Source organism: Neovison vison, chromosome 7 (genome assembly GCF_020171115.1).
Source record: "Neovison vison isolate M4711 chromosome 7, ASM_NN_V1, whole genome shotgun sequence".
Taxonomy (NCBI): Eukaryota; Metazoa; Chordata; class Mammalia; order Carnivora; family Mustelidae; genus Neogale; species Neogale vison.
The window spans coordinates 138284520-138310006 of record NC_058097.1 but is presented as its reverse complement, the minus strand read 5'-3'; the positions used below and the strand labels follow the sequence as shown (position 1 = coordinate 138310006).

The 25487-nt window shown below is 40.5% G+C and overlaps 1 protein-coding gene and 1 long non-coding RNA gene across 2 annotated transcripts in view; one reads left to right on the top strand and one right to left on the bottom strand.

Moving 5' to 3' along the window:
• Positions 1-5734: 5734 nt before the first annotated feature.
• LOC122912521 lies at positions 5735-11589 on the bottom strand. Its single transcript, XR_006385640.1, has 3 exons — positions 11370-11589; positions 10862-11072; positions 5735-5842 (listed from the first exon to the last, which is right to left on the bottom strand). It is a non-coding gene; the product is annotated as an uncharacterized LOC122912521 (long non-coding RNA).
• A 3964-nt stretch (positions 11590-15553) lies between these two features.
• CCDC83 (coiled-coil domain containing 83) overlaps positions 15554-25487 on the top strand; it is a 41432-nt gene continuing 31498 nt past the window's right edge. The window contains exons 1-2 of the mRNA XM_044258375.1: positions 15554-15648; positions 23854-23938. Of these exons, the coding sequence (XP_044114310.1) occupies positions 15554-15648; positions 23854-23938 (180 nt within the window). The remainder of the gene's footprint in view (positions 15649-23853; positions 23939-25487) is intronic.

Here is a 25487-nt window from a genome sequence, read left to right as displayed (position 1 = left end):
CTAAGTATGTTCTAGGCTTAAGTACAGCTGTCAGCTGGAATTTCCTTTAGTGCTTTCCCACACCAGATCCTTCAAATGTCAGTATGTGGAGGTGTTTTGTCTTTAGGGAAGCAGCCTCCGATCTCCTGCCCAGGGGACATATGCCTGGAAGAAGAGTCTTGGTGGGAGGAGATCTAAGAAAGAAGTCTGGGGATCCCACTGTTTATAATCAGCAGGTTTCAGTCTCCTACCAGGAGCCCGACCCCACCTCATCTGCATATGTCTCCTGTCCCTGAGTCTGACGGGGTCTCTCTGGCTCATTATCTCCATGGAACATGCTTCCTGGCTGCCTGTGGAAGGTAGCTCCAAAGACTTCAAAGAATGGGGAAGAAAACCTTTGGCTTGAATATCTACATAAAAACTTCAACCAATTCCTGCACCTCACTTACCTTCTGTGTACCCAGTATCACCCCAAGTCCTGCATCCTCTAGGGACTCTCAGTAGCAGCCACCCCTGCTGGAGCTCACCCTTTGCTCCTCCACTCATTTTCCACCTTTCAAAAATTTTTCCTGAAAATTTCCCATTTGTTCACACCTCCTTTCCAATGTTCTCAGTCTTTGTAGACTTCAAGTCCCTACAACCCTACACCACCCCCTCTCTCCCTATTTAGTGATGTTTCCATAGGAGGAGATAAACTCAGCTGTATCTAACTGGAAGTCTCTCGATCGACCTCATGGTGCCATGTATGTGTGTATACATAGCACTGAGAGCTCCACAGAACCCTACCCTCAATGAAGCAACCACTGGTCTGCTTTGTCACTACAGATTAGCTTGCATTTTTGACAGTTTTCTCTAAATGCAATTACACATAGGCATTCTTGTTTGTCCGGATTCCTCTCGGGATAGATTGGACCTTTATTCAATTTTTAAAAATCAGTTTTCTTGAGGCATTAAAGTAACCAGTTTAAAATGCAGGGTTTGAGAAGTTTTGATAAATGAATATCATCATGTAATCACCACTACCGTCAAGACACAGAACATGTGAAAAGGAGTATTTTGAATTTAAGCAAAGACTTAAGGGAAACACACAGTTTCCTCGTTTCAGAGAAAGCCGTTTGCTGTATGCACACAACATTCAAGCATCATCCCACGAATGCACAAAAGTTAATGCCCTTTAACCTCCCTCTTCAAGTTACACAGCTGTGAGAACTTGCATTCTTGATAACTTACAGGGACATTTGTGATGGCTTCTGACCTTTTTTTATTTTTTTAACAAATATCCCTTTGGTGCCTTAGAAAATAACTTCAAAGATAAGGTAACAGAAGAGAGCTTATAAGGGAGTTAGATTAAAACCTAAACTACATTTGCATACTGTTTATACTTTGATTCATTCTCGGCAGCGATTCCTCTGTCTCCACCCAGGCCGCTGACCACTGAGAGAAAAGTGTCACACAGCCCAAAGGTTTCTGTCAGCCGTGTTGTCTCAGGGCTTCTCCTTCCCACCTGGTCTCCCAGCCTCCAGTCTCTCCCCGTTCCATTCCCACCTAAATATGACTGTTAATTAACCGTTCTGAAGTCTTGCATTAGTGCTGGGAAACCTTCCACAGCATCCCAGAGCTCACAAGATAAGGTCTGAGTTCCCTGATGCTACCTTCATCTTCACAGGCTCCACCTTTTTGCTTCCTACTGTGGGCAGCCGGGAGCCGTCTCCAGACAGTCACGGGGCCTGCTGTCGCCCAGGCTGGGCTGGGTCTGTTTCACCTTTCCCGACCCCAGCACAACATGTGGAATGGCCTGGGTCTAGAAACCTGGTGTTAGGACTGTACTTGTTGCAAATGGATAAATTTACACCTTACGCTTTATTTAGAAAGCCTAGTAAGGCTTTTAATCAGCTACTGTAAAGAAATCTCAGTGATTTCTGTGAATGTGGAGATTTAGGTGTTGTTATAACTTAGAGGTTTTACGCTACGCATGTTGCTTATTTCTCCAATACAGAGCATGACATACCTGGGTTACTTTCTGAAAAGAATCACCACTTATTCCTTTATCCAAACATTCATTAAATATCTCTTGAGCACCTCTCACACGTCAGGCTCTGTGCTGGGCATTGGCGGCTTATTGGTGAAGCAGAGATATTGTCTATAACCTTACAAAGCTAACACGTCAGCTGAATGAGTCATTACGAAAGTAAGCAAAGCTACAGAAGGAAGGTAAAGAGGGAGCTGTGGTGGACACCACCGCCCTGCTCACATCCCCTCAGCGCTCACCAGGCAAGCCGAAGGCTTCTTCCTGCAAGAGACTGTCAGGCTGAGTCTCTGTCAGACTTCTCTGGCCCACAGCGGGCAGGAGCATGTTCAACCCCCACATGGTGCAGGCCAACAGTGCTGAGGAATCAGCAACGCCCTCAGGAACAGTGCTCAACCAACGGTGGGGAGAATGGAGAGTCAAATACCCAGCTTCCTCACCTTGTGGGTGGGACAGCCCTGGGGGGTGTTCTCCGCCATCTTAGCCTGTGCTGCCATAACAAAATGCCATCCACTGAGTGACTTAAACAACAGAAATGTATTTTCTCACAGTTCCGGAGGTTTGGATGGCTGAGATCAGGATGCCAGTATGGTAGTTTCTCGTGAAGCCTCTGTTCCTGGCTTGTGGGCGGCCACCACATCACTGTGCACTCACATGACTCTTCTATATGTGCTCACTCAGAGAGAGAAAGAATTCTTATAAATACATGAACCCTACGGTATCAAGGCCTCACCCTTACGATCTCATTATAGGGCCTCCTTAACTTTTAGTGACCTCCTCATTATCCCTATCTCCAAGTCATAATGAGGGTTAGGCTTCAACATATGAATTTTGGGGAAACACAAATCAGGCTATGGCATATACTGTCTTCCAGAGTTCCCCAGTGAGACTAAACGTGTTACGTATCTCCCAGTAGCATCTCCCAGTAGCCCATTCGCTAGGGCACTCCCAATGGGTTTTTCTTCCCTCCTCATGTCTCCATCTTCCTACCACAGCTTCCTGAGACTACCTCCCAGATAAACCACTTGTACTCAAATCCTAATCTCAGGGAACCCCACCAATGACTGGAGCCCATAACAGGAACCTGACTTGTGTCCAGAGGGTCTGGATATTAGAGAGCCTTACCAGCGCTGTCAGGAGCTCTTTCCTAAGGGCTCGGTGGAAAAGCGCTTAAGGTCTTAAGCAAAGGAATGAGTCCATGTGGAGAAAGGATTCAAAGAAGTAAAATGCTGATTCAGGGCAACTACTGGGAAGCTATTTCTTCAGTCACATCAGGAGAAGACTGATCTGTGCTAAGGAGGAGGCAGTAAAGACAGAGACAGACATGGTGCCTGTCTTGCCTGTAGTCACTGCTCAACAATTATTTTTGGATGAAAATTAATGAATAGGTTCTATGTACCAAACCTCTAGATAGACTGACAGAACTTGACAATTGATTACGTCTGGGATTTGAGGAAAAAGAGAGAGTCAAGAACAATCCCAGGTCTTTGGACTTTAACAGGTAGGTGGATATTGGTGCTATTTACTGAATATGGATCATAGCCTTGAGGATCAGGAAGCTGGAGGGGTGGGAGAGAATGAGTTGTGGGCCTGATGAGTCTGTGAGACATCTAATTGATGCTGAGTAGGCAGCTGAGTAAATAGGTTTGAACCTAGGTCAGAAACACATACTTGGGTCCCACCAGATATAGATACTGAGTCCAGCAAGCCCTCTCTAGCCACATGGGAAATGTGACCAGAAGAGGTCCACATTTTCCTACTCTCAAAATAATATTTTAGAAGGAGTATGAAGGAGAATTAATATTTACCAAGAACCTACTCTTTGCCAGGGACTGGACCAAGTGTTTATTCTTCAGAAGAGCTCCAAGAGGTGTGCAATATTACCTCCATTTATAGATGAGGAAATTGAGGTACAGAAAGAAGAAGTTGTGTATCCAAGTTCACAGCTGGTCAGCTGCTTCAGAGAAGTCCAAATTTTTGTTAACTAAGCATCCTCAAAGCACAGACCATATCCTGTGTGTCTTAGTCTCACCGGATTCTACAATGAGCAATTCCCAAAGTCCCTCATTTGGACAACTCACTTTCCAAGTGGTCCCCCTCCTGATGATCTTCTTGTGGTATAGTCCCAGTGGAAGTTTTCTCTCAATTTCTGTCTCTGTAGATTTGCTTTTTTTGAACATATCATTTAAATGGGATTATAGAAGGTGGTCTTTTGCTATCCTTTTCTCAGCTAATGTGATGAATAAAAAGTAAAATATTAGTATTTCCTCAACACCCAAAACATCCTTATTTCTTTTTATTTAAAAATATAGCACATCGGGGCGCCTGGGTGGCTCAGTGGGTTAAGCCGCTGCCTTCGGCTCAGGTCATGATCCCAGGGTCCTGGGATCGAGTCCCACATCGGGCTCTCCGCTGGGCGGAGAGCCTGCTTTCCTCTCTCTCTCTCTCTCTCTGCCTACTTCTCTGCTTACTTGTGATCTCTCTCTGTCAAATAAATAAATAAAATCTTAAAAAAAAAGTATAGCACATCATCTTTGATTAGTTAATACTGATACACAGTCCTGAAAATGCCTTGCTTATTTTTCCTTCTGCAAAGAGTGATTTTTTGGCAAATGTTCATTAAATTTATACATTTACTTGGAAAGATTAACACTGACATTATTCAATGTTATATATTTTCTATTCCAGGTTCATAGTATTTCCTTTCCAATCCAGTCTGTTAAGTCAAAAGTTTCAAGAACTTGAAAAAAATTATTATTAAGGTTTTGAACATATGCTGTCTATATTAAAGTCTTTTCTGGTGTTATTTTTATATGGCACATTTCCTCACGGTCTATTCTAAATCCTTATTTCTGATAGATGACAAAGCTATTGAATCATGTACAAAAATTTTGGAAAACAGTATTAAGGCTTTTCAAAAGATTTTAAAAAAACAGGACTTCCATATGATCCAGCAGTCCCATTTTGGAGTATTTAATCCAAAAGAATGGAAATCAGGACCTCAAAGAGACATCTACACTCCCACATTCACTGCAGCATTATTTACAATAACCACGATATTGAAGCAACCGTAAGGTCCATTGATGGATAAATAGATAAAGAAAACATGGTATATTCATACAATGGATATTATTTAATTTTAGAAAAAGAAGAAAATCCTGCCATTTGCCACCATACAGATGAGGCTGGAGGACATTATATAAGAGAAATAAGCCAGTCATAAAAGGACAAATACTGCATAATTCCATGTATACGAGGTGTCTAAAACAGTCAAACTCATAGAAGCAGAAGGTAGATTGGTGGTTGCCAGGGGCTCGGGGAGGGAGAATGAGGAGTTGCTGCTGAACAGGTACAAAGTTTCAGTTACATCAGATGCATAAATTATAGAGATCATTATATGTTCAAAACAAATAAAATAAATAAATAAATGTTGTAGAGATCTACTATTAAATCCAGTGCCTATAGTTAACAACAATATACACTTACTCTGTGAGAGGGTAGATCGCATGTTATGTTCTTACCACAGTCAAAAAAAAAAAAACAAAACTCAATCAGAAAACAATTATACAAACACAGTTCTTAAAAGATGGAAGTAGGAATCTCTACTGTGTCATTCTCCAGATGTGAGGTAGTGTCACTCCCTATGTTCTAATGCTTTAATATGTTTGTTGGAGGCAGAGTTTCACAGACTACTTCCTGGTGTGGGGGTGGACATCTCACCTGAGTCATAGAAAGTTCCAGAGATTGGGCAAGCTGATAACTTGAGCCAGGGAGATGAGGTCATTCATTTTGCCAACCATTGCAATCTTGCAAAAGGCAGAGGCGGTGACATGTTTCCTGGACAGAAAATAAACCTATGTGAGAAGCCCTTAGGCAGAAGAAGATGGAAAGTGTGACCAGTGGAGTTCATTCTGGACCCTGTCCCCATCTGGACCTCTCCCAACACCTCCGTACTGTAGCCAGAGTGAGCTTTTGTCATGAAAGATGATTCAGAAGACCCATCATGATCTGTCTCTGCTCGTTTCTCTCTAGTCTACTGGTTTCCTTCTCTCCTCTCTCTGCGACCTAGTTCTCTGAACATTAGTAAATTTCTTTCAGCTCCACAAGAAACTCATCATTTTCATTTTTACCTGTGGGCCTTTGTCCATGCCTTTCCCTCTGTTCCAGCCCCTTTCAATGCTTCAAACTAATGCCTACTCATTGTCAAGTTGCAGTTCAGACCTCAATTCCTCTAGGAATCTTTCCCTGACCCTCAAGATTGGGTTAGGTTTTCCCTTCCCAGTGGTTTTTACCCCTATTCTCCGGGTTATCCAACTGTGTTGTGACTGCCTATTAACTTGTCTGCTCCTCACCCCCCCCATACTGAAAGCTCCTTCAGGCAGAGAGAGAATCTGCCGAACATCTGACCTCGGGAGATACCCCAAGTTAGAACTTCCCAATCAACTTGCTCCCAAACTTCCTGATCCATAGATTCTGTGAGACAGTAAGTGATTGCTATTGTCTTGAATCACTAAATTTTGGAGTGATTTGTTATGTAGTAATGGATAACTAATACACTATCAAAACTTAGTGGCTTTAAACAACCATATCCCAGATTCTGCAGGGTAGTAATTGACAATCTCTTTTTCCTTGTGGTATCAACTGTGACACAACTCAACAGTACTCAGCTGATGGGTGGGTTTGTTGGGCAGATCCAAGATAACTTCACTCACATGGCAGGCACTTTTTGGCGTAGAAGGTAGGCTTAGCTGGAACAGATGACCATAGGGCCTACATTTGGCCTCTCCGGCGTGGCTATCTCAAAGCAGATGGACTTTTTACATGGAAGCTGGCTTCCCTCAGAACAAGTATCCCCAAAAAACCCAGAAGAAGCTGCATGACTTTTTAATGACCTAGCCTTGGAAACAACATACAGTCATTTCTGTTCTACTCTCTTGGTTGAAAGAATCATAAGACCACCTAGACTCAAGAGGAGGAAAGAGAGACCCCACCTCTTGATGGGAGGGGTATCAAAGAGTTTATAGTTATTTTTTTAAAAAAACTCAACTAATTATTAAGGTATAATTTGCATGCAATAAAATGCATCCATTTAAGTATGTACTTCGGCAAGTTTTAACAAAGGCCTGTACCCTAAAACCATTACCGCCACGAAGTTACAGAGCATTTCCTTCCTCGCAAAGTTCCTTCTGCCTCCTTGCAGTCAGGCCCCTCACCTTTCCCTCTCAGAGCTTAGCAACCACTAATCTGCTTTCGGGCTCTTCTAGAATTTTATATGATACAGTATATAGCTTTTCACATTTAGCTTTTTCAGTTAGCTAAATTCTTTTGAGACCCGTCATGTTGTTTGTTCCATGTATCGATAGTTCATTTCTTTTTTATTGCTAAATAGCTGTTACTGTATGGCTATAGCAGGCAGCTGTTGATGGACATCTGGCTTGTTTTCAGGTTTAGATTATTATGATAAAGAGTCTATGAACAGTCATTTTCACCTCTCTTGAACAAATATCTAGGAGTGGGGTTGCTAAGTTGGTCATACAAGAGATATATGTTTAACTTTATAATAGACCACTCAATCGTTTTCCAAAATGGTTGTGCCATCTTACTTTCCCAGCAACAATATAGGAAAGTCCTCATTGTTCCCCACTCTTGCTAATACACAGTATTGTCAGTCTTTTTAAGCTTAGCCCCTCTAATGGGTGTGTAGTGGTACTCCTTGGGGCCTTAATTTGCATTTCCCTGATGACTAATGTTGTTGAGCGTATTTTCATGTACCAATTGGCCACTAATATGTCTTATTTTAAATCTATTAAAAGAAGACATATTGGGGCGCCTGGGTGGCTCAGTGGGTTAAGCCGCTGCCTTCGGCTCAGGTCATGATCTCAGGGTCCTGGGATCGAGTCCCGCATCAGGCTCTCTGCTCAGCAGGGAGCCTGCTTCCCTCTCTCTCTCTCTGCCTGCCTCTCCATCTACTTGTGATTTCTCTCTGTCAAGTAAATACATAAAATCTTTAAAAAAAAAAAAAAGAAGACATATTAAATCTTCTATTAAATCTTTGGGCATTTGTAATTGGTTGTTTTATTTTCTCATGATTGAGCTTTATTTGTTTATAAATTATGGATATTAATCAAAATATTGAAATATTTTCCCCCTGACTATGACTTGCCTTTTATCTTCTTTTTTTTTAAGTTTTTTTGAAGATTTTATTTATTTATTTGAGAGAGAGACACTGAGAGAGAGCATGAGCGAGGAGAAGGTCAGAGGGAGAAGCAGACTCCCCATGGAGCCTGGAGCCTGATGCGGGACTCGATCCTGGGACTCTGGGATCATGACCTGAGCCGAAGGCAGTCGTCCAACCAACAGAGCACCCAGGCATCCCACCTCTTATCTTCTTAAAACTAACTAAAGAGCAGAAGTTTTTGATTTTTATGAGGTTCAAACTATTATTTTCTTTTTTAAAAAATTCATGCTCTTGGTGTCCTATAAAAAAAAATCTTTGCCTACCCAAAATCATGATGATTTTCCCGTATGTTTTACTCTAGAAGTTTTATAGTTTTAGCTTTTATGTTCAGACCCATGATTAACTTTGAGTCAATTTTTTATAGGTGTATAATCAGGTCAAGGTTCATTTTTGCAAGGCATATGCAATAGTTACAGTAGCATTGATTGAAAATAGTATCCTTTCCTCATTTATTTATCTTGGCACTTCTGTCTGAAGAAATCCTCTATATATGTTTGTGTGTATATACATATAAAATAAAATATGACAGTCAAATATACATAAATATATAAGTATTATGTTTTTACATATCTATGTCTGGATGTTTTTGTCACGTTCTACTGATCTGTATGTTTCTCTTATGTAGTCATATTTTAAAACTGCCAAAAGCATGTAGCAACTCCTGGCGTGGAACTGCTCCCATGATGTCAGATACTAACGCCCTCAGGCACAGTCCTTATGCGCTGGCTCAGGCTTCTGGGAGATGACACTCTGGCTCCAGTTACCATTCTGGGCTCCTCTCCCTCAGGGAGAACAAAGAGATCATAAAAGTAATTTCAAAAATTAGTTAGGAGGAGGAGGAGGAGATATGTGGGGGGAAAAGTGATGTGATTTCTTTTTGCCAGAGTTCTGGTCATTCAAGTTAAACTTGGTTTGAAGAGATGGAGAGATGGAGAGATGGGCTAGACAGCAGAGCCATGTCTCCAGCCTAAAAGAAAAAGTTGTAGCCCTTAAGAATAAAGTGGGAAACAATCCCATTGTATAATATTGAAACATGCCAATGGATGTTAGAGCGTCTGCTTAGAGGTAATGTAAACTGTCCCTCTCAAGAGAATATTTTACTTCATGCCTTTTTTTCTCCCCCAAAACACCTATTTAACTGTTTCCTATTTGTCAGGAACAATGTTTTTGGATAAGAAGTCATAGCAGGGCTTTTCTTTTCCTCAAAACAACTTTGTTGTCAGTCAACTTTCTGATTTACTAGAAATTTGAAGCGGTTGGTGAAGTCAACAGGTTAATCACTAGCTCAGGTCTCTAAAAATTATTGAGATTTAATATTATTACGTTTAGTTGACTGCTTTAGGGTCTGTCTGCAGAAATAGTGATCCTCAACGAAAACAGGTGAAAAGTTTGAAAAAAGTATAAAATGTTGAGTGTGCATTCCAAACAGGTTATTTGGCATTTTGCCAAATCAGACAATTATATTTAGCTTTTCCTACCACAGAAATTCTTCTATCTCCATTTCTTGGGCATGGGAGAGGGAGGTGGCAGGGATGGGCAAAGGGAGAGGAAGAGAGAAATCTTAAGTAGGTTCCGCGCCCAGAGTGGAGCCTGGGCCGGGCTGGATCTCACAACCCTGAGATCATGACCCAAGACAAAATCAAGAGTCAGAATTTTAACTGACTGAGCCACCCAGGCGCCCCTCTCCTGCCTGTATTTCTACATCACTCAACGTGGCAAGGCTAACAGAAAATCAAAATCAAATACGGAAACCTGGCAAATGCTTATCTGGCTTCACTGTTTAAACACCAACTGGCAAATACCTTAAGAAAAACTGCACGGGAGATAAATGATAGGGTAAAAGTACATTTTTGACCCAGGGCCCAGGCCCTCATAAGAGAAGCAGGTCTAAGATTCATAGGAAATGATTTGGGAATGATTTCAAAGTGCTGAATAATCACAAAATTGTTTTTCCATTTAACAGAAATAATCCCCACACTTAAAAATTTTGTTGGTAGCTTTTTCCCCCCTCCTGCATCTGTAGTCTATTTAATAATTTTACCCCACAATCCCAGTGTTGTTATTCTAGGAAAGACTAAAATACCTAAACATCCTTTATCAGATGTGTGGATCACAGCAAACTGTAGGCATTTAACAAACACATAACACTGATGGAATAAAGGAAGTTTCAAATGAGGTAGAACACATAAACTATCTCAAACTGGTTTTTTTTTTGTTTTTTGGATGGCTTTTTACTGATGAGAAAAACTCCCTCAACCAAAAGCTAATATATGTATTAATGGTTTCCATTCCTTTCTTTTAAGAAGTTCTCAATTTGTTTAATAATATAACACAGATCTAATTAGAAAACAGATAACCTATTTTTAATATTTAATTTTTTTAATTTTAAAAAAATTTTATTTATTTATTTGCAAGACACACACACACAGCACAAGCAGTGGAGAGACAGAGGGAGAAGGAGCGACTCCCAGAGGAGGAGCCCAACATGGGGCTCCATCCCAGAACCCTGGGATCATGACCTGAGCCAAAGGCAGGTGCTTAACCAACTGAGCCACCCAGGCGACCTGATAATCTATTCTTTTTTAATCAAACTCAAGAATGCCAAACAGGCGACTTACGAAGAGTGGCCGTTCAAGCGAGGGCCTCACTTCCGTTCCCCGACAGAGAGAGAACGATTTGACTCGGGTGTTACTAGCCTCAGTAGGTGCTGCCAGGCAGGATGCAAGAAACTGTCTTGAGGCAGAGAATGAGGGGGAGATGCAGGAGAAAAAAGGGAAACTTCCAAGGTCGTAGGCTTGTGATATATTTTCCCCTCGAATTAGGACGGAGCTGCAAAAAGTAGAAAGAAGGGGAAAGATGGAATCAAAATCTGTGTTGGTTTTCTTGAGGGTTAGGAACAAAAAATAAAGCGAGAAGCAAACTAGGATCAAGGGTCTTTCAGAGCTGGACGTTATCATATAAACACTTAGTCCAGGGGTTTGCAGTTCTGTTTAGAGTCAAAGCCCAAGAACTCTTAAAACAGGGAAGAGAGAAGCGAAGCCTCGGTGGCTGAAGGGCGAGTGGGGCAGGACCCGCGCGTGCGCACAACCCCCCCCCCCCTGCCCCGGAGCACCCTCTGTGTCTCACTTTAAACGGAAGAAACAAACACACAGATCCAAGTGTGTCTCACGGTCACAGCGCAGAGCCGGATGTCACGTCTCCACACAACTCACTACTTATGGGTTTGCCACTGGGGGGAGGCAGGGAGGCGGCTTGCGTTTTGTGCAATCAGCAGGGTGAGCCGTGGCGGTGAGAATCGCTCAGGAAGAAGTTGGGAGGGCCGCATCTCCGCGGCGCCAGGGCGCGGTGCGGGCCCTTCGCCCGGACTCTTCCCCCTTGCGGCCACCAGGTGGCGCGCCTGGCCCGCGGGTAGCGTCTGCGCGGGGCGGGAGGGAAGGGGACGCCCTCGCGCGCGCATCGCCTTGGAAACGGAAGGCGCTGCTGCTGCGGCGGTGTGGGTGGGCCTGGTGTGCGGGCGGGTTGCTCGCGTTACTAGCGAATCCACTGCAGTGCATCCGCACCTGGAAGCCGTCAAGGGGAGGTAGGGAGACTGGCAGGGCTCCTCGCTCGGCCCCTGACTCCTTCCAGTCTGACACTTAAGACTTGACATCTCCGCCCCACCCACACCAGCCCTGGAGCTGGCTCCGAGCCCACAGGGGCCCGGGGTCGTGCCCTCCTGGCGATCTCCTTGCTCCTGGACCGTTGGAAACCGCCAGGAGGGGTCCTCATGGGCCCGCCCCTGCTCACGCAGGAGATAGAAAGGGAAGGAGATCTTTTGATCTGATCAAAAACCCAAAGATGGTGATTAGTTGTTATTCAGTATTAAAGGAGTTGTGTTTTGATGAGGATGAATGCCACAAATGTTTTCAAATATATACTGCAATTAACACTATATTGAGAGAGTAGACATTATTATTATTATTATTATTATTTATTAGATTTGTGTATTTATAGCTAGTTCATGGCAGAGCCAGGAATAGATAGACCTCAAGACTTCCAACACCCATATAGAGATCTTTTAACTAAACCTCTGTTCTCAACCTCTGAGGGAATCTTATTCAGAACTTTTGCCATTACTAATGCTATTAAGTAAATAACTTCCATTTTAATCTACATTTATATAAAAACATTGGCTAACAAATATAAGAATTCATTCCAAATGCCCAGAAAGGTATCAGGCAGAACTGCCATCCCTCCCAGCCTCCACAAAATTTGAAAAGAGTCATTGGGAGGCTTCTGGATATTCATGGCTCCACAAAGTCATGAGAAAAGTCATTAGGAACTTTCTACATATTGAGCCAGGATCCTGAGAATGCACTTTTTGTTTTTTGGGTAATTTTGCAGGGTGGAGTAAGGCATTATGGGATAACAGTACATTCGAAGAAGATGGCTATTATATAGCCAAACAGACAACATTACATAGCCATTTTACCCAAACAGATTTTTTTACTTTTCACTGAGAAGCATTCAGAGAATATATTTTGAAACATTTTCTGATGGAAAGTGATTATGGGGTGGGCTCTGAAAAGAGCTGAGTTTTTCAAATAGAGCCTCCGTGCTTCCTCGCCAGCCCTCCCTCCATGGCTTATGTTACTAAAAGCCCCAACAGTGCTGGGAAAGGAAAAACATGCAGAAAAGGTCGAACTGTGGGCAGAGATCTCCGGAGCCTTCATCACCTGCACGATCTTGCTAGTCTTTTAAAGTTGCTCATTATTTTTTTAAAGTTCTGCTGGAGTATGCTTCTTTCTTCCCATCTGTCGGAGTAGAGATCTTGTCTTTTCCCTATTTTACAATTAAGGGCCAGGTAAAGCCATTCACAGAGCCAGTGCTGACTAGATAGTTTCAGTTCCTGATAAACAGATTAGATGTCCTTCTGTCAGGAATAGTCTATGCAAAAACTTCCTGAAAGATAATTAATGTTACTTTGTGAAAAATTTTTTCTATGATTCTCACCCTTTGCTGAGTTAGAAATCCTCTAGATGGTCAGGAACTGTAAATCCTTGTAAATGTTTATGAAAATCCCAACTGCTTATGGGACATTATCAAATGTAGAAGTACTCTCTGAAGTAAGGTTATTAGCTCATTGCAAAAATGCATCTAATAAGAGGGCAAGCCAGTGCTTAATTTTCTGGAAAGTGAAACAATGAATATTAATAGAGTTTATGCATAAATCATTTGTGCTTCATGGACCCACATTTTTGCTCATATTTTATTAAAGCCCTTTGCTATGAGCTGCAGTTACATAACTAATTATATTTTAGGCAGAAGAGTTAAAAACTTCAGAGCCAGGTAACTGAAGTAATTGAACAAGATGAGGTCATTTTCCCCCCAGCACCAGATGGGAACTGTAGGTGGAAACACTAACATTTGATCTCTTCCATATGACTCAGAAAGAAAATGAGAGATCAAGGCTACCATTTGTTTTAACTTATAAATGAAATATTTATAGTAAAAATCACTGTTAAATAGTAACCTACTGTTGCAAAATGAAACACTGACCAGCATGTTATCTTTTCGTGCAATAGTCAAGGTAAAAATTCCAATTCTAAAATAGAAAATAATATTAAAATTCAACTCTGCATCTGAAACAAAAGCACTTATTCTCAGCTGGTACGTTTCTGTGAACCATGATGGTACAATGACATATTTTAATGTGTCGTTTATGAAACTGTTCACAAAACTTTCACCTCTGAGATGATACCACTGAATATATTATTCTGTCCTAATGTGCTAAATCTTTCTGTTGTGTAACCTGTGTGCTTTTCAGCTGGAAGGTATCAGAGAACGTTTGCATTGAGGTATACTCGAATCTGTTAGTGTAGAGAGATGAACACAGTCGGCTGGAAAAGTCTCAGACACAAAGACTGAGCCTGGCTGGAGGTCTAGGAAAGCATGTTTCATCTCAGCGATATTTTCCACTGTGGATCTCAGTGATCTATGTGGATGCCAATTCAGGGACCCAAGTCAGTGATGAGGGTTGACAATAGCAAACCGCATGCATTACTTTTTCCACATATCATCATACTTGGCAGCAAGCAGACATCCTCTTCTTTACAGTTACTTGGAGTTTGAAGAAGCATGATCTGGAGCTTTAAGCAAAGGGCCATATTTAATCCTTACAATGGCTTTTAGAGTAAGATTTTTGCTCTCACTTTACAGATGATGAAACTGAAGCTCAGAAAGATTAAGTACCTTCTCAAGGTCACATAGACAACAGGTGGTGGATCTGGGATTAAAACATGCCTGCCTAATTCATCCATCCATTTCTTTCTTCTTATGAGGATTCTTGTGCATCTACTTGTGCTAGGTGGGGAAATAGACTAATGCAGAAGAATTATATCATTCCCACTCTCATGGAGTTCCCAGCCTTTTAAATAAATAATTACAAAGGCTAAATTCCTTCTACCATACTCAACTACTAATACACTGATTGAAGTTTAGGCACTCATTTCTTTGAGATTAATTGACATTAAAAGATAAAAATATGTAACAGAAAACCATATAATCTGAAAAGAAGTACTTTAGTACCTATACAAAAAAAATCTGTCCAGGAGGTATTCCTGTTTACTATAAAAATGTGTGAACAGTGGACCTGATTTTTTTCTTTTAAAATATATTATTTTTTATAATTTTTATTACTGATTTAAAAAGCAATTAATAGCTGATGAATAATTACTATTAATAAAAGTTATTATTACTATTATTTTGCATTTGTAAACCTCTTAGCCATTTAAAAAACCATCTGAATATGCTTTTATTTGCTGTTTATAACAACCCTGGCAAAACCTAAGTCTTTTCAATTCCAGTTTCTTGGTGCTCATCGAAAATTGTGCTTTTGTTTTATCTTAATTTAAAAAAAAAAGACATTTCCTGATCTGCTACTATGGGCAGTGCACGTTGCCAAACACTGTGGAGAAATAAAATGACTGAAAAAGTTTAGTCCTTGTTTTTAAAAAAGTTTGATAGGGACAACAGATGTAGATGGATAACACAGAGGATGAGTCTCTTAGAAAGTTTTGGGTGGGGAAGTGCTATACCTGGCCAAACATGGAACTTATCAGACTCAAGAACCCACTGATTCATGATGCCCCAGCACTGCAGTGGATAATAGGTCTGGGGACATCGAAACCTGAGTGGAAAAAAACAGTTTTAAATTAAGTCCCAGAAGTTCTTCATCTTGAGTAAGTACAGGTAGGGGGCAAGGACAGAATTTACTTACTTTTCCTATTTCTTTTCTAAACAGGTATGCTTCTTACTAACTAAGCAACACAATGGATAGCACAGCGAAAGCAAGTAAGAAGGATATTCAATATGGGCCACACAAAGAAGTCAAATTGCCTACCAGTGAAGCACTTCTCGACTACCAGTAAGCTTAGATTATGGAATCTAAATGTTCCCATCTGTAAATGGAAATCACTGTTAAGATTTCTATAATTCCAAATGGAAAGTGATACACTCAAAACCTGTCAAGAGAGCTAGCCAGGTGCATACTTTTCAAAGCTTTGAAATTTGACTATAACATATTCCAAGTAGTAGCAATGAAACAACATTCAATAATGTGGTTTTGGCTCCCTCTCTCCCTCTGATGTATTATTGGTCACTCTCCCACATACTGTATATATAATTTGTATATAACAGCTGGCTGACTTAACCTCTTAAAGCACAACATAGAATAGTTCATGTACATTTATAGAAGAGTAAGAGATTTTTCATTTCTAGATGTTCCTATGAGTAATATCTCCAGAGATAATAGAGATCAAATCCAAATTATGCAATTATTTTTAATAAAAATATTCCCCAGTGTCTTACTCCCAGGAGCTGGAGACAAAACTAGAGGTAATACCTATTCTATGTTTACGATGTATCCAATTCATAGATAGCAAATCCCTGAGGAGATTTTGAACCTCAGCTTTTGGCAGAGGGCAAGTGTCTTAATGTGTAATTCTTAGGGAGTAATGAGTTCATTTCAGTCCTTTCCACATAAGAATGTATTTCATAACCCTCAACAAAGTAGTTTTAGAAGGAATATACCTCAGTGTCATAAAGACCATATATGAAAACTGTGCAGCTAACATCATACTCAGTGGGGAAAAACCGAGAGCTTTTCCCCTAAGGTCAGCAATAAGGCAAGGATGCCCACGCTCACCAGTTTTACTCCACATAGTTCTAGCCACAACAATCAGACAAGAAAAAGAAATAAAAGCCATCTATATTAGTAAGGAAGAAGTAAAATTTTCACTATTTGCATATGAGATGACACCATTATAGAAAATCCAAGGGTACCTGTGTGGCTCAGAGGGTTGGGCCTCTGCCTTCGGTTCAGGTCATGATCTCAGGGTCCCAGGATCAAGCCCCTTGTCGGGCTCTCTGCTCAGTAGGGAGACTGCTTCTCTCTCTCTCTTTGCCTGCTTCTCTGCCTGCTTGTGATCTCTGTCTGTCAAATAAATAGATAAAATCTTAAAGAAAAAAAAAAAGGAAAATCCAAAAGACTCCACCAAAAACCTACTAGAACTGATAAATGAAATCAAGAATGTTGCAGGATACGAAATCAATATACACAAATCTGTTGCATTTCTACACACTAATAATGAAGTAGCAGAAAGAAAAATTAAGAAAACAATCCCATTTCACCAAAAAGAATTAAATAGCTGGGCATAAAACTTAACCAAGGAGGTAAAAGACCTGTACTCAGGAAACTATAAAACACTGAGGAAGGAAACTGTAGGTGATACAAAAAATGCTCATGGATTAGAAGAACAAATATTGTTAAAATGTCCATACCAGCTAAAGCAATCTATATATTTAATGCAATCCCTATCGAAATACCAATAGCATTTTTCACAGAACTAGAACAAATAATCCTAAAATTTGTATGGAACCACAAAAGACCCCAAAGAGCCAAAGCGATCTTGAGGAAGAACCAAACTGGAGGTATGACAATCCCAGATTTTAAGATATACCACAAAGCAGTAGTAATCAAAACAAATGGTACTGGCACAGAAACATACATGGAGATCATCAGAACAGAATGGAAAGCCCAGAAATAAACCCATGCTTATAAGGTCAATCAATCTTTGACAAAGGAGGCAAGAATATGCAATGAAAAAAAAAAAAAGCAGTCTCTTCAATAAATGGTGTTGAGAAAACTGCACAGTCACATGCAAAAGAAGGAAACTGGGCCACCTTCTCATACCATACACAAAAGTAAACTCAAAATGGACTAAGGAACTTAAGGTGACACTGAAACCATAAAAATCCTAAAAGAGAGCAGAGACAGTAATTTTTCTGACATCAGTGATAGCAACATTTTTCTGGATATGTCTCCTGAAGCAAAGGAAGCAGAAGCAAAAATAAACTATTGGGACTACATCAAAATAAAAAGCTTTTCACAGCAAAAGAACAATGAACAAAACTAAAAGACAACCTACTAAATGGGAGAAGATATTCACAAATTACATATCCAGAAGGAGTTAGTATCCAAGATATATAAAGAACTGATACAACTCAGTTCACACACACACACACACACACACACATACATCTAATTGAAAACTGGCAGAAGACATGAGCAGACATTTCTCCAAAGAAGATACCCAGATGGCCAGAAGACACGAAAAGGTGCTCAACATCACTCATCATCAGAGAAATGCAAATCAAAACTATAATAAGATACCACCTCACATCCGTCAGAGTGGCAACATAAAAAACACAAGAAACTAAGGATGACAAGGAAGAAAAAGGAACCTCGTCAACTGTGGGTAGGAATGCAAATAATCTCCCCACACAGAAAACAGTATGGGGGTTCCCCAAAAAGCTAAAAATAGAACTACCTTACAATTCAGTAATTGCACTACCTAAAAAATATAAAAACACTAATTCAAAGGGATACATGCACCCCTATGTTTATTGCAGCCTTCTTTGCAATAGCCAAACTATGGAAGACCCCAGGTGTCCACTGATAGATGAGTGGAATATATAAATATATATCATATATATATATATATATATATACACACACACACACATACACACATGTATTTTATTATATATAATATATAATTGTATATTTATAACATTATATAATTATATACTATAACTATAATGATTATTATAAATATAAATAATATGATATATAAACATATAAATAAATTAATGAAATATTACTCAGCCATAAAAAAGAATGAAATCTTAGCATTTGCAACAACATGGATAGATCCACAGAGCACAATGCTAAGTGAAATGTCAGTCAGAGAAAGACAAATACCATATGATTTCACAAATATGTGGAATTTAAGAAACAAAACAAATGAACAAAGAAAAAAAAGAGACAAGCCAAAAACAGACACTTAACTACAGAGAACAAAAGGATGGTTACTGGAGGGAAGGTGGGGAGTTGGGTATTGGAGAAAATAGGTGCGTGGAATTAAGAGCACACTTACCATGATGAGTACTGAATAATGTATAGAATTGCTGAACCACTATATTGTACACCTGAAACTAATATAATATTGTATGCCAACTATACTGGAATTAAAATTTTAAAAAAAAAGACATGTACTTCATGCATCTACTGAACAAGTACTTGAACGTTTACCAAGTCCAAGGCAAGTGCTAGAGGACAACAGCAAACAGACCATCCAGTTCCTACCCAGATGAGGCATGGGAGACAGACATTAGATAACTACTTCAAATTTTTTTTTAAAAATTGCATAGCTAGGGGTGCCTGGGTGGCTCAGTGGGTTAAGCCTCTGCCTTCAGCTCAGGTCATGATCCCAGGGTGCTGGGATCGAGCCCCACATCAGGCTCTCTGCTCAGCGGGAAGCCTGCTTCCTCCTCTCTCTCTGCCTGCCTCTCTGCCTACTTGTGATCTCTCTCTCTGTCCAATAAATAAATAAAATCTTTTAAAAAAATTGCATAGCTACCATAAGTTGCTATGAAAGAAAAGTATATGGTCCTGTGTAATGGTTTAACTAAAGGACTTGATAACGGTCAGAGGGGTCAGGAAAAGCTTGTTGGAGGGAGTGACGTTGAAGCTGATATCCAGCAGAGGAGCAGGTGTTTTGGAGACAAAGGCTTATGGGAAAGACACTGGTGTCAGGGAGAGCTTTTCAGAGTCTAGGAACGGAGAGAAGGCAGAGAGCAGGAGAAGAGGTAAGAGCAGGCTGGCAGTATCAACAAGGGTGAGATAAGCCAGGCCCTGTGAAGCATGTGGGATTCGGGACTGGGAACTACTTACTGGAGGGGAACAAAGCTGCAAGGATGGAGCCCATGATGCTGGGGACAAGTCTGTGACACTGGCCTTCCAGAGATTTGTTTTTTAACAACATTCAAAGAAAATCCATCTCCTCCTTGAGTTTCTCAAATCTGTCTGTTCTTTTTAGAGGACGGGGAGTGAACGGGCCAGAACACTAAGAGAGAAACACCCATAGGAAGGGACTTTTAACAAAGTTCTCTTTGCTTTTCCACCTGAGACCTTAAGTTATAACCAGAAGTCACTTGCACTCATTTGTCAGCGTAATGGAAACTTCCCTCATCTCATCTTTGGAGAGGGGGACAAAAAGTCGGGTTCTGCAAACACAACCTGGTCTCTAGTTTGCGCCTACAGTTTACGTTGATGACATCCACATACAATTGTCTCTTTCTCTTCTAGGTCAGTCAGAGGCCAGTATTTCTGTTCTTTAACAGAGGTTTACAAAGAGACAAACATTTAAAATTCTCATGATCCAATGCAAGATATAAATTGAACATCTCGTGCTTTTGTTCTCTCTTTGTTAAGAATAAATAAATAATCTCAGGGACTGCAACAATAAAAGCCTTGCTGCACCATGCCCTGCTAAGTGACACGTGACCCATTCCATGTATTCCCAGGTGATGGAACTTTTATCACATGATGAAGAGCCAAAACAGCCCCCTCACTTTCTGAGAAAGGACTGCCCTAGGATCCCCTGGCAGCATCTTATAATTCTCTTATGAGATTGTTCTCATCTAATAAAGAGCTGGAAGCACATAGTAGGTAGTCAGTGATTTCTGAACAACTAAACATTTTTTATCTATCCCCCCAAAAATAAAGTCATGAACCTCTGGGGTTGTCTGTGAAGAGCTGAGACCACCAATGCTAAATCTGAGGCGATCACCATCTCTAGGTAACCGTGGTTTTAATTTTGTCCCTTATACTTGTTTTTCCCCCAGTTTTCTACCATGAATATGAACATAGCTATAGAGATAGATGTGCATATGATTATAGGTTAAAAAATAGATAAGAACATAATTTTTTTTTAAATTCAGATTTAGGGGCACCTGGGTGGCACAGTTGGTTAAGTGTCCATCTCTTGCTTTCAATTCAGGTCATGAGATGGAGCCTCACATCGGGCTCTGTTCTCAAGTCTGCTTGGAATTCTCTCTCCCTCTCCTTCTGCCCCTCCCACCCCATGCTCTTACTCTCTCTTTCTTAAAAAAAAAAAAAAAAAAGAAAGAAAGAAATCCAGATATATTTGTTTTCCTTCTCAGAATTTTCAATGAAATTGCCTGGAGGGAGAAAACCGACACATTAGTAACATCTTAATAATACAGAGAGGGAAGGGGAAATGTGACCTGTTGTATTACTAACCATTTCACATCACTGAGTTTTAGAATAGTGTGTATCCTTTTCAAACCACTTTAATATATATTATCTCATTGGCTTATCATCCTACTTGCTTCAGTATTTGGTGTGACATGTATGTACGATGGGTTCTGAGGGAGATCTGAAAAGGAAAAAGTATACAGAGAACAGTGAAGCTTGAATTCTCATAGTGGCTAATAGTGTTGAGTTCTGAAGTTCAGTTTCATCTTCATGAGACGCATGGAGGTTGAAGTAAATTCCAGGGAAAGGCTCAGCTAACTTAGACCTACAACTACCATGTGAGCCACAACTGGGGCAATGAAGCCACCAAAACCTTTAGGGCCCCTCAGAATTGCCCCTGAGGCCTGCTGGTGTCACTTAAATCTTTCTAAACTGCTCACAAGGAACACGAGACAAAGCCCCAGGTCACTGGCTCCTAACTGCTCTGAAGAGAGAGGTGGTAGACTTAAGTGTCAAGTTGCCAGATACAGCAAATAAAGTTACACAATGCCAGGTTAAATTTGAATTTCAAATAAATGAGAAATAATTTTTTTTTTTAGTATAAGTGTGTGCCATGCAGTATCTGGGGTTGGGGCTGGATGGAGTCTCCAGACCCATTTTTGCACAATCAGTCATCATCAAGGAAGCCTCTCAGCCAAAGCCAGGAAGCAGTCTATTAACTAGACCACCCAAAGACTTGGTCTCAATGGGGGGCCATCATATACTTGAGATTCATTTGCCTGCTTCACCCATGCAGGGAATGAATTAGTTTGCCGTATTTATAATTGTAGAACTTGCATATTTTGCATACATTTGCATAGGGCTTTCTCAGATAATTCTCATTTACAATACTTTAATTTTTCTCCTTAAAAATGGGAGATAGAGAAGGCACCCCTTCAGAATTTTTGCACACCTAAGCTTTATTTTTTTTTTTTTTAAGATTTTATTTATCTATTTCACAGAGAGGGAGAGAGAGAGAGAGCACAAGCACGGGGGACAGCAGAGGGAGAAGGAAAAGCAGACTCCCCACTGAGCAGGGAGCCTGACACGGGGCTCCACCCCGGAACCCTGGCATCATGACCCTGAGCTGAAGGCAGACGTTTAACTGACTGAGCCACCCAGGTGCCCCCCACACCGAAACTTTAGGTGAGAAGTAAAAAGAAGGTTTATACCTCCTACTGTGTGGAAACCACCTTGTGTATAGTAGTCACTTCCATTTACTACCCTTGTCAAACATGGCCCGTTATTCCCCCCATAACAGTGGGTAAGTAATATGTTTGGGTGTTTACTTCTTTATTGCCTAGTAAAACGGAAGCTCCTTGGGGGCAAGGATCATGGAGGTCTTGTTCAACCCTCTCCCCATAACGCCGTAAACAATACCGGGCGCGGAGCAGCAGCTCTTTCAATCCGCCATGCGCTGTATGTGTTGTCCTGTGACCGCATGAAAGGGAACGACGATCGATGTAAATTGCAGAACTGGGGAACTGAAACGGTGTAGCGCTCTTCGCCTTCAATTCTCCTTAATACTCCTACCTACAGAGGAGTAAGCCAAGGCCTACCTAGGTTGAGAGTCCTTAGGCTGTTGGTGGAGAAGCAGGACTGAAGTCCAGCAAGTTTCATAGCATCCAACAGAGCGCTTTTGCCACTAAAGGAATTGCTTGTTTTGTTTTCATGTTGCATTTTCTCATCACTGGGAAAGAAGGAGCCTCATTTTCTCTCTACTGAATACACGCTGTCACAGATGTAAATGGTATTTTGGAGGAAGGGCCGAGAAGCTAAGATTCAAATTCAAATTCAAGTTCAACTGAAATTTACTAAGCACTCGCACTCACTTTATGCTAGAAACATTCGCATGCAATTTCTCATTTTAATCCTCATAGGATTAGAGCTAGGTATTGTTCTCACCACTGATGGCTTGGAAATTGATGCTCTGGGAAGTGACTTGCCTGAGGTCATCCAGGTGAGTGGTGACAGGGACACGATGTTTCTCATTCTGTAACGACCTCTCTGTTCACTATACCACAGAGGTGCTGTGTTTTTATTTTTGCTGTTTTAATTGAGGCAGGGTGTTTACACAAAGCTGCTTCCATCGTGTTACTTTGGTCTCAGATTTAAAGTTACAAGATTTGCTGGGTAATAGAGAGAGATATACTTAGCCCTTCAAATAGCTGTCAAATGGCCTGTACCAAAGTCTTTCTGCACTGTCCCATCTCTCCTTTGTACCTCACAGATACTCAACAGATGCTTGTTGCGTATTAAAGAAATATGTTTGTGTCAGGAAAGCTTTTATTATTCATAGAAGATATGACATACTAAAGAATTTGAACCCTAGGTGTGCCTCAATTATCTTACTATTTCAAGAAGATGTGCCTGCCCTTATAAGTCTTTGTTTTGTCATTTTTGTCTGAATTTTTTTTAGAATTCTAGAAAGCATTTTCTGTGTGCCCTTTCCTAGGTTCCCTCTAAGCTGAGTTATTTATGGATGTTTAGAAAGTATAAAAATTATGATTGTGAAATACAAATGGGAAGTGATTTAGGAAAAAAACTTGAAGTTGTCTCTCTAATATATATTTTAGTGAGTCAAATATACTCAGAAGTGCAAACAGAAAAATCCAGTTAAGAAGGTATCAGATCGCCTGGGTGGCTCAGTGGGTTAAGCCGCTGCCTTCGGCTCAGGTCATGATCTCAGGGTCCTGGGATCGAGTCCCGCATCGGGCTCTCGATGGGAGAGGGAGCCTGCTTCCCTCTCTCTCTCTCTGCCTGCCTCTCCATCTACTTGTGATTTCTCTCTGTCAAATAAATAAATAAAATCTTTAAAAAAATATATTTAAAAGAAGGTATCAGATCCCTCAATGGGTTTTTTTTTAAATATATTCAATACTTTATTTCATTCTAAATAGTTTAATTTTTAAATTTGTCTCATTAATTTTCCTTGATAAATAATTGTAACACATCTTTGTTTATTATCAGCTGTCAAATAAAGGAAAATGCAGTAGAACGATTTATGGCTCAAATAAGAAGACTTAGAGAAAAGAACCAAAAGTATCAAGAAAGAGTAAGTATAACATTTAGAGCTTATATCTAGGGGCACGTGGGTGGTTCAGTCAGTTAAACATCTGCCTTCAGTTTAGGTCATGATCCCAGGGTCCTGGAATTGAGTCCCGCATGAGGCTCTCTGCTCATGGGGAGCCTGCTTCTTCCTCCCCCCTCTCCCCCTGCTTATGCTCTCTCTCTCTCTCTGACAAATAAACAAAATCTTTAAAAAATTAAAAAATCAAGTTTATATCTAGTTATTAAACATTTACACAAATGCCTTAAAAATTATAAATTATGATGACATGTATTCCAGGAAATCATCTCCTTAGTGCCTGAAATTGATTAAATTACAATCTCAGTTTTCGGTACATTTAAGGCAAGAGGGCACTGCTGTTTCTATTATATTAATTACCATGTCAAAGGAAGTCAGCTTGAGCTGTGTTATTTCGTTCATCATGACCCTGAATCTCACATTCAAAATTTTAAGATTCTGAAACCACATTTATCTGTTTATTTAGCCAAAGGATAGAACACTGGTCCTCTGTTTTTAATTTCTATGTTTTTGCTTTTAGATTTTCAGATGGTACAGATGTTAAATATTATTTGAAAAGTACAATCTCAACTGTTAAAGTGACTCATTTAATGTTTAAGATGATATATTGTTTTTATAAAATCAGATTAAAATGAGTATCAAAGCCATGTTGTATACTATCATGACTAAAGACTGGCAGAAATACAGTCTGGAAGCAGTAAGTAGCTCATAAGTGAGTAAACACTGAGACAATTCCCTATTAAAGCATTCATATGAACTCTAAAACTTCCACAGTTAATTGTTTTATTTGGCTTTTGTCTAGTTGACTATATATACAAGTTTTCATGGAGTCTGGGGTCAGAGACGCGAGTTTGCATCCTGACTATACCACTTAGCGCTGGTATCATTCTGGCCCAGACTGGTAGGAGTCTCAGTTTTCCTCCTATGACATGGGAATTCCTGTCTTCCAAATACAGCTAATTAAGCCATTCATTCAGCAACATTTATTGGGCCAGACATGCCACAGTGGTGACATAACTGTGACCCTGACATTGTCATGATTCTCCAGAATCAGTCACTAACATCTGTTTATCAGACTCAACCAGAAACTCGGGTCTGTGGATGAGAATGGGAACAGGAACTTTGGTCTAGGTGTTGGGGTGCAGTTCTACATGATGAGATCCACAGCATGGGAGAGGAGTGAGCTGCCATCAAGGGACCAATGCACACTCCCCAGGGGTCACCAATGGGACTCCTGGGTCAGCCTTAGACTTCCATTTGGTTGTGGAAAGAACAGATCAGGACTGAGGAATCATTTTCCCATAGACCCTTATTTGAAGCCAGAAACAAAATTCTTATTTTCATGAGGATTCACCCAAGAATGGGATAGGTCATCAGTGGACCCAGCAGTGAGGAACATGGAGAGACAGACTCTAGTTCCAACTCTATGTGTCTTTTTCTTTCCATTTATGCTGCTATTGCCCCAATTTAAGCTGCCACCATCTCTTAGCCATCCTTCTTCAATTCAGTACATTTT